Source organism: Engystomops pustulosus, chromosome 11 (assembly GCF_040894005.1).
Source record: "Engystomops pustulosus chromosome 11, aEngPut4.maternal, whole genome shotgun sequence".
NCBI classification, from domain to species: domain Eukaryota; kingdom Metazoa; phylum Chordata; class Amphibia; order Anura; family Leptodactylidae; genus Engystomops; species Engystomops pustulosus.
In genome coordinates, this window is record NC_092421.1 from 7,953,566 (window position 1) to 7,963,155 (window position 9,590).

Sequence of the window (9,590 nt, forward strand, 5' to 3'; positions counted from 1 at the left end):
ACCCCAGTCACATCCAGAGCTGCAGTCTTATCCTATCCCTGCCATTATATACCCCAGTCACATCCAGAGCTGCAGTCTTATCCTATCCCTGCCATTATATACCCCAGTCACATCCAGAGCTGCAGTCTTATCCTATCCCTGCCATTATATACCCCAGTCACATCCAGAGCTGCAGTCCTATCCTGCCATTATATACCCCAGTCACATCCAGAGCTGCAGTCTTATCCTATCCCTGCCATTATATACCCCAGTCACATCCAGAGCTGCAGTCTTATCCTGTCCTTGCCATTATATACCCCAGTCACATCCAGAGCTGCAGTCTTGTCCTTGCCATTATATACCCCAGTCACATCCAGAGCTGCAGTCTTATTCTTGCCATTATATACCCCAGTCACATCCAGAGCTGCAGTCTTATTCTTGCCATTATATACCCCAGTCACATCCAGAGCTGCAGTCTTATCCTATTCCTGCCATTATATACCCCAGTCACATCCAGAGCTGCAGTCTTATCCTATCCCTGCCATTATATACCCCAGTCACATCCAGAGCTGCAGTCTTATCCTATCCTGCCATTATATACCACAGTCACATCCAGAGCTGCAGTCTTACCCTATCCCTGCCATTATATACCCCAGTCACATCCAGAGCTGCAGTCTTACCCTATCCCTGCCATTATATACCCCAGTCACATCCAGAGCTGCAGTCTTATTCTTGCCATTATATACCCCAGTCACATCCAGAGCTGCAGTCTTATCCTGTCCCTGCCATTATATACTCCAGTCACATCCAGAGCTGCAGTCTTATCCTGTCCCTGCCATTATATACCCCAGTCACATCCAGAGCTGCAGTCTTATCCTGTCCCTGCCATTATATACCCCAGTCACATCCAGAGCTGCAGTCCTATCCTGCCATTATATACCACAGTCACATCCAGAGCTGCAGTCTTATCCTTGCCGTTATATTATACATATATATATATATATACATGATTTTTGTCTCCCCATGCCGAATAATTCAGCACACACATATTCAAATGGTTCTTATATTCACATATGTAAAAAAAAGTTTTTGTTCACCAAATATGATGATGAGACCACGAGTAGTCGTTGTTATTATTATATACCTTGTAAGTCCTCTATAATATAAGGAGGGGGTTATTTCACCGTTTAATGTATATTTTTTCTGTAATGCAGTGAATTGTATGGTCCTACCAAACATGGCGGCGCTCCCTTTCCCTCTAGTGACAGGCCCTGTGTCAGCAGTGAGCATGCGCGGGAGGAGTCACCGCGATCACATGGTGCGGTCATGTGATCGGGAGGACACGCTCGGCCCTGGAGTTCAGGATAATAATGCAGCAGGTGAGTATTATATTCTCATTCCTCATTCTCCTCGGCAGTGACGGCCTCCTGTCCCTGACTCCCGGGCGGTGATGGGCCTCCTGTCCCTGACTCCCGGGCGGTGATGGGCCTCCTGTCCCTGACTCCCGGGCGGTGATGGGCCTCCTGTCCCTGACTCCCGGGCGGTGATGGGCCTCCTGTCCCTGACTCCCGGGCGGTGATGGGCCTCCTGTCCCTGACTCCCGGGCGGTGATGGGCCTCCTGTCCCTGGCTCCCGGGCGGTGATGGGCCTCCTGTCCCTGGCTCCCTTGCGGTGATGGCCTCCTGTCCCTGACTCCCGGGCGGTGATGGGCCTCCTGTCCCTGACTCCCGGGCGGTGATGGGCCTCCTGTCCCTGACTCCCGGGCGGTGATGGGCCTCCTGTCCCTGACTCCCGGGCGGTGATGGGCCTCCTGTCCCTGACTCCCGGGCGGTGATGGGCCTCCTGTCCCTGACTCCCGGGCGGTGATGGGCCTCCTGTCCCTGACTCCCGGGCGGTGATGGGCCTCCTGTCCCTGACTCCCGGGCGGTGATGGGCCTCCTGTCCCTGACTCCCGGGCGGTGATGGGCCTCCTGTCCCTGACTCCCGGGCGGTGATGGGCCTCCTGTCCCTGACTCCCGGGCGGTGATGGGCCTCCTGTCCCTGACTCCCGGGCGGTGATGGGCCTCCTGTCCCTGACTCCCGGGCGGTGATGGGCCTCCTGTCCCTGACTCCCGGGCGGTGATGGGCCTCCTGTCCCTGACTCCCGGGCGGTGATGGGCCTCCTGTCCCTGACTCCCGGGCGGTGATGGGCCTCCTGTCCCTGACTCCCGGGCGGTGATGGGCCTCCTGTCCCTGACTCCCGGGCGGTGATGGGCCTCCTGTCCCTGACTCCCGGGCGGTGATGGGCCTCCTGTCCCTGACTCCCGGGCGGTGATGGGCCTCCTGTCCCCCACGGACAATCCCTGTGACCAATCATACAATCCCAGGCTGAAATCCCCAGCGGCTAATCTTCTCATTTGTGTACGGTGAGCGAGGAGAGGAGATGATGGGAGAGCGAGGAGAGGAGATGATGGGAGAAATCCATGTAACCCTTTCCTTGCTGCTAAAGTCATCCATTGTCTCTACCCTGATCTGCTGGCAAACTGCTCATCTACTGTCACCCCATTATATAACATTATATAGATATAACCGCGGGTTATTCTCTTTTCACTGTCTGATAGAACTTCTATTTTCCCTGCTCTGAGCATATATATATATATATACTGAGTGTATGTGTGAGGGTCTGTGTTCGTCCGCTAAAAAAATCTGCGCCGACATCAGAGATTTGGTTTTCAGTTGAAATTTTCACCCCGCTCTTTCCTAAATACCCTTATTAGCCACCATAGACAGGAAACATAATCTGCTTTTGCAGTTAACAGCCAATCACAGCTCAGTTTCTATTTTGTCACAGGTCATTAAAAGCTCTGGGCTTTGATTGGTTACTATAGGCAATGAGAATAAGATAAGTTATCTGTGAGGTAATATGATAGATGGTAATAGATACCGACAGATGATAGATATAGATGGATACTCCAGTCACAATTTTTGTGCTGAAAATTCCCACTCGGCTTATACTCGGGTATATAAAAAAAATAAATTTGAGTACTCACTATTCCGACGTCCCGGGCAGCTCCTCTTCTATTTCCAAGTTCGCGGCGGGTCCGCGACAGCGTCTATTCTTTCTTCAGGCTGGCGCCAGGTCCACAACAACTGGGCGGGACGTCGGAATGGTGAGTAGTCAGTTTATTTTTTTTACGGGCTGGCTATATACTACAGGGGGCTGGCAGGCTATATACTACAGGGGGCTGGCAGGCTATATACTACAGGGGGCTGGCAGGCTATACACTACAGGGGGCTGGCAGGCTATACACTACAGGGGGCTGGCAGGCTATACACTACAGGGGGCTGGCAGGCTATACACTACAGGGGGCTGGCAGGCTATACACTACAGGGGGCTGGCAGGCTATACACTACAGGGGGCTGGCAGGCTATACACTACAGGGGGCTGGCAGGCTATACACTTCAGGGGGCTGGCAGGCTGTATACTACAGGGGGCTGGCAGGCTATATACTACAGGGGGCTGGCAGGCTATATACTACAGGGGGCTGGCAGGCTATACACTACAGGGGGCTGGCAGGCTATACACTACAGGGGGCTGGCAGGCTATACACTACAGGGGGCTGGCAGGCTATACACTACAGGGGGCTGGCAGGCTATACACTACAGGGGGCTGGCAGGCTATACACTACAGGGGGCTGGCAGGCTATACACTACAGGGGGCTGGCAGGCTATACACTACAGGGGGCTGGCAGGCTATACACTACAGGGGGCTGGCAGGCTATACACTACAGGGGGCTGGCAGGCTATACACTACAGGGGGCTGGCAGGCTATACACTACAGGGGGCTGGCAGGCTATACACTACAGGGGGCTGGCAGGATTTCCGGACAGAACCAAAGTATATGGAGTATATATCAGTCTTTGAGCTGCTTTCAAGGGTTTTACAGGTATTTTTTTTCCATGCAGGTGCTGAAGTATTTATAGGAACAGTGTAAAAACTGATAATGGTAAAGAAAGATTGTAGAGCGGATGTAACCAGGAGCCGGACTGAAGATGGAGAATGAGAGGATATTGAACCTGACCCTGGAGATCATCTACCTGCTGACCGGAGAGGTGAGTGATGCTGGGAATCCCCATTGCTGGGTCACTGGAGGGGCGCGTCCCCATTGCTGGGTCACTGGAGGGGCGCGTCCCCATTGCTGGGTCACTGGAGGGGCGCGTCCCCATTGCTGGGTCACTGGAGGGGCGCGTCCCCATTGCTGGGTCACTGGAGGGGCGCGTCCCCATTGCTGGGTCACTGGAGGGGCGCGTCCCCATTGCTGGGTCACTGGAGGGGCGCGTCCCCATTGCTGGGTCACTGGAGGGGCTGCTTTTTTGTGGATGAACCTGAGTGTAATAAAATATGTGTCTGTTCAGAAATGTGTGATTATTTGTTGCTGCGCAGGATTACGCCCCAGTGAAGAAGACATCTGGTGAGTGTGGAAGACGGAGGTGGACCCAGAACCCGGAGACACCTCCATCACCAATACCAGAGAGGAAGAATGAGCAGAAGATCCTGGAGATCACCAACAAGATCATAGAGCTGCTGAGCGGAGAGGTGAGCGCTGCAGGGAATGCTGGGACATTATACAAGGGGTGATGTGTCTGGGTGATGACTGTGTCATTGTGGTTGTCAGGTTCCTATAAGGTGTCAGGACATCAGCGTCCATTTCTCCCTGGAGGAGTGGGAGTATATAGAAGAGCACAAGGACCTCTACAATGAAGCTATTGTGTTGGAGCGCCAGCCCCTCACAGCACCAGGTAACAAATGGTTAATAAGCAGAACCTTATAAATCACACAACTACATTATTATATCAACAAATTCATACACACCCAAATTCATTTCCAACTCTTCCAAGTTTTTTTCTACGTATGAATTTTCCCTCGTTTCATCTGTCGTGATTCTACGAGCGGTTGAGCCCTTCCTCTGGTTACACACAAGCCATTTCATTATCTTCATTGTTAATCCGTTCAAGTTTTATTTTATTTCTACAAATTCCAAGATCCAAAAGATAGAAACTGGGTTTGTGGGGATAATTTCTCTTTCTAGTGTTTTAGGCACGTGTTCATACACCTCCCACCGTTAAAGAGAACCCGTCATGCAAAATAACCCCCTAAACTAAATATATTATAAACTGCCATTAGAGAGCATTGCCTCTATCCCTTCATTGTCCCTCTACATACCTGGAAACCTAAGCAATGAGGTCCTAAAGCTGTATGCAAATGACCTGTGAGATGTCCAAGGAAGCATTAGCATATTCAAGCTGTCCACTCTATTCATGAGTGGGAGGCACAGCCACACCCCCAGTGCATGACTGACAGCCTGTATAATGATGTGAGGCTGTATAATGATGTGCTTCCTGGTGCTGGCGCCCCCTGCAGCCTGTGTGTGTGTGTGTGTGATTAGGAGAGATACAGCAGCTCCAGGCTGCAGCCATGTTACAGCAGAACATGTCAGATTCATGTGTAGCTGATGTCTGTGTCTCTCACCTGTATATTAGGAGGATGCAGCATGTCAGCAGATGCAGCACACACACTAGCCATGCTTTACTATACACTACACACAGACATGAGCAGGGGGAGGAGAGGGGAGGGGTAACAGGGGTGACATCACTGCCTCTGACCATGTGACCAGCCTCATTTACATGATAAAGAAAAGATGATTTTACAATGATTAATGTATGAAATAACTAGATAAAGGCTGGGATGGGATCCTTGTGAGCTGCTCCAACAGGTAGAGGTGACAGGACAAGTGACACAGACCTGATGACAGGTGCCCTTTAAAGGGGTTGTCCGAGACAAAAGGTGGCTGGAAGGGGACTGCTTAAATAAAATAAAGATGTACTTACCTTCCGGCGCCCTCCGGGTGTTGCTCTGGTCTGGGCCCCATGTAAACAAACATGGTCGCGGGAGCATTGCTGGACTCGGCTTCCGGTTGGCCGTGGTCAGCCACTCCCACCCATCCCTATTTACAGCATAGGATGGATGGAAGTTGGATCCAGCACTGCTCCCATGTTTGTTTACATGGCCGGGGACCACAGTGATAGTAGCACGGGGACAGCCTTGTGTCTTATGGGGGAAATACATTTTATAAATGCTCAGTGATCTAATCATACTGTACTTTGTCCGGCAGATGACTCGCCCTGTGTTACTGCCGGAGCCACGGATGGTAAACGTGGTCATAAAATTCCTGGCGACAGTGAGAAGGACGCTGGACACTTACCACCGGTGACCGAAAATAAGAGGAGAACTGAAGTGGAAGAATCGGGGAGTGAAGGAAAGATTTCCTCTGATCCAGACATTTACAGGAATCCATCTGTTTGTCGCAGGCCGTATTCACAATGTCTGCCTGATGAGGACGGAGACCACAACACCTATAACCCCACAGACTATACAGAACAGTATCCACTGACTATCAAGGAGGAACCAATCTCATGTGATGAAGAAGATGGCGCAGATACTGCAAGTTATAAGCACAAACCTCCCAGGCAGCTCCGGGGTATTCGGGAGAACATCATAGACAATGACTTCATTACACGCGCCGGTTTCTATCCCTCCATTCATATCGAGGAGGAACCATTGTCGTGTGATGAAAATACCATGGATACGGATAGTTACGTACCCATCAATCCCAGTCACCGCTACCCGTCTATCCTTATGGAGGAGGAACCAGACACAGGAGACGAAGGAGAATGCCCGGCCATCTACGCGCTCACAAATCCGAAAATCATAGACATTAAGGAGGAACCAGCCTCATGTGATGACACGATGCTCGCAGATCCCAACATTTACACATCCAGAGAACACACACAACAGTACCCCTTTATCCATATCAAGGAGGAACCAGTGTTCTGGCCAGAGGAAAGTCTTGCCATACCTTCCAGTAACGCACATTTTGACTTTAGCGCTCCTCAGGATATTAATGGTTCCGAATTTCTAGAATACCTAAGTATACACAAAGCAAAGACGCACAACTATGGAGACTATGGCGACCAGTTGTTCTTCAGTTCTAAGCTGATGAAGTCCAGAAGGATCCCGGCACAACAATACCCACTGTACAAATACGGGAAGTGTTATTCTGAACCTTCTGCCCTTTTCAGCCACCGTCGGATTGGTAATTCGGAGGTCCCCTTTACGTGTTCCTACTGCGGCAAGGGCTTTGTGTATTACACACATCTAATGACCCACCAGAGAATCCACACCGGAGAGAGACCCTACGCGTGCTCCGTCTGCGGGAAGCGCTTCGCACATAACTCGACCCTGGTCACTCACCAGCGCATACACACCGGCGAGCGCCCCTACGTCTGCTTCCATTGTGGGAAGTGTTTCACTAAAAAGTCCAATCTAACAACTCACAACCGCATTCACACAGGAGAGCGGCCGTACGGCTGCACCAAGTGTGGGAAATGCTTTGGGAGTAAGAGCCATTTCAATAGACATGTAAAGATCCACAAAAAAGAAGCGAGTCGATTTTAAGACCCTCCCCGATCTAGGGAGGGTGGCGGTGAGACGGAGCGGCACGTTACTTTGACGTCTGGTACATTCGTTAGTTTATATTAAATTATTTTCAAGATCTGTTTGTAATGAATTTCTAATGAAGTTGTAAAACCGGGATGGCATTATTTTGGGTTTTTAGACTGGCTAAAAGTGGAGTTATTTAACTTTTTTTTTTTTTTTTAGTGCTGTTGTTTTTGCCATCTTTATGTTTTCCTTTTAAGGAATGGTTTAAAAAAAAAAAAACACAAAATGCAATTAATTTGAAGCATCAGTTACTCACATTCCCCCCCAAAAAAAAGGAGATCGGGTAAATAAACCGAGAAAAAATGTGGTTTTGGTGGTTGTTCTATATTTCCAAGGTTGTAGATGGAACCCGGGTGATTCCCTGGAGGAGATGGAGGTCTATGATGCTTGTAGTTCTGCTTGTATGGATTCACGCTTCATACAAAGCCCCGGCCACCAATGTCAAGGTGCCAAACGTGGTCACGGTGTGGAGGAAGTGACGTGGTACATACGGTGGCCGTGCGCTTAGGTTCCCCGCTCTTTTTTGTGACTAGTGATTTACATTGCGGGAAAAAAGTATTTAGTCGGCCACCAATTGTGCAAGTTTTCCCACAGAAAGGTGAATAATTTACATTATAGGTAGAACCTCGTGTGAGACAAAGGGCCACGTTTATCAAATGTAGCGCAAAATGTACAGTCGGGTGTAAAGAGTGCGCCAGAGTAATGGAAAGTGTTTCACGGATGTCAAAAATCCGGCGCCCCCTGCACTGCTTGGGAGGTACAGACAAACTTTTATGGTGCACCTTTAACATTGAGCATGTGAGACAATTCTGTAATAAATGTGACGCCCGGTCCAACTGCACCGGAACGCCCAATGTGACGGGCGCTGTGCAACTTACACATTCATTTTGGTGCAAAGTCAGACAGAAGACTGATACAAACGCTTAAATAAGTGTGGGCCAAAATGTGAAAACAAATCCAGAAAATCACATTGTCTCTTTTTAAAGAATGTATTTGCAAATTATGCTGGAAGATGAAGATGGTCACCTGCAAACAAAAAAAGATTTCTGGCTCTCACAGACTTAATCTGTAAGAGGTTCCTGTGTCCTCCCCTCGTTACCTGTAGTAATGGCTCCTGTGTCCTCCCCTCATTACCTGTAGTAATGGCTCCTGTGTCCTCCCCTCATTACCTGTAGTAATGGCTCCTCTGTCCTCCTCTCATTACCTGTAGTAATGTCTCCCCTGTCCTCCTCTCATTACCTGTAGTAATGGCTCCTCTGTCCTCCTCTCATTACCTGTAGTAATGGCTCCTCTGTCCTCCCCTCATTACCTGTAGTAATGGCTCCTGTGTCCTCCTCTCATTACCTGTAGTAATGGCTCCTCTGTCCTCCCCTCATTACCTGTAGTAATGGCTCCTGTGTCCTCCTCTCATTACCTGTAGTAATGGCTCCTGTGTCCTCCTCTCATTACCTGTAGTAATGGCTCCTGTGTCCTCTCATTACCTGTAGTAATGGCTCCTGTGTCCTCCTCTCATTACCTGTAGTAATGGCTCCTCTGTCCTCCTCTCATTACCTGTAGTAATGGCTCCTGTGTCCTCCCCTCATTACCTGTAGTAATGGCTCCTCTGTCCTCCTCTCATTACCTGTAGTAATGTCTCCCCTGTCCTCCTCTCATTACCTGTAGTAATGGCTCCTCTGTCCTCCTCTCATTACCTGTAGTAATGGCTCCTCTGTCCTCCCCTCATTACCTGTAGTAATGGCTCCTGTGTCCTCCCCTCATTACCTGTAGTAATGTCTCCCCTGTCCTCCTCTCATTACCTGTAGTAATGGCTCCTCTGTCCTCCCCTCATTACCTGTAGTAATGGCTCCTCTGTCCTCCCCTCATTACCTGTAGTAATGGCTCCTGTGTCCTCCTCTCATTACCTGTAGTAATGGCTCCTGTGTCCTCCTCTCATTACCTGTAGTAATGGCTCCTGTGTCCTCTCATTACCTGTAGTAATGGCTCCTGTGTCCTCCTCTCATTACCTGTAGTAATGGCTCCTCTGTCCTCCTCTCATTACCTGTAGTAATGGCTCCTGTGTCCTCCCCTCGTTA

At 49.9% G+C, this 9,590-nt stretch overlaps 1 protein-coding gene across 1 annotated transcript; it reads left to right on the plus strand.

Annotated features, from left to right (window-relative positions):
- Positions 1–1,224: 1,224 nt before the first annotated feature.
- LOC140106079 (uncharacterized) lies at positions 1,225–7,570 on the plus strand. The gene is made up of 5 exons (XM_072130289.1): positions 1,225–1,358; positions 3,924–4,070; positions 4,402–4,554; positions 4,634–4,757; positions 6,131–7,570. Exons 2-5 carry the CDS (start codon positions 4,011–4,013, stop codon positions 7,471–7,473), a joined length of 1,680 nt encoding a protein of 559 aa, XP_071986390.1. The 5' UTR covers positions 1,225–1,358; positions 3,924–4,010; the 3' UTR covers positions 7,474–7,570.
- Positions 7,571–9,590: the final 2,020 nt, after the last annotated feature.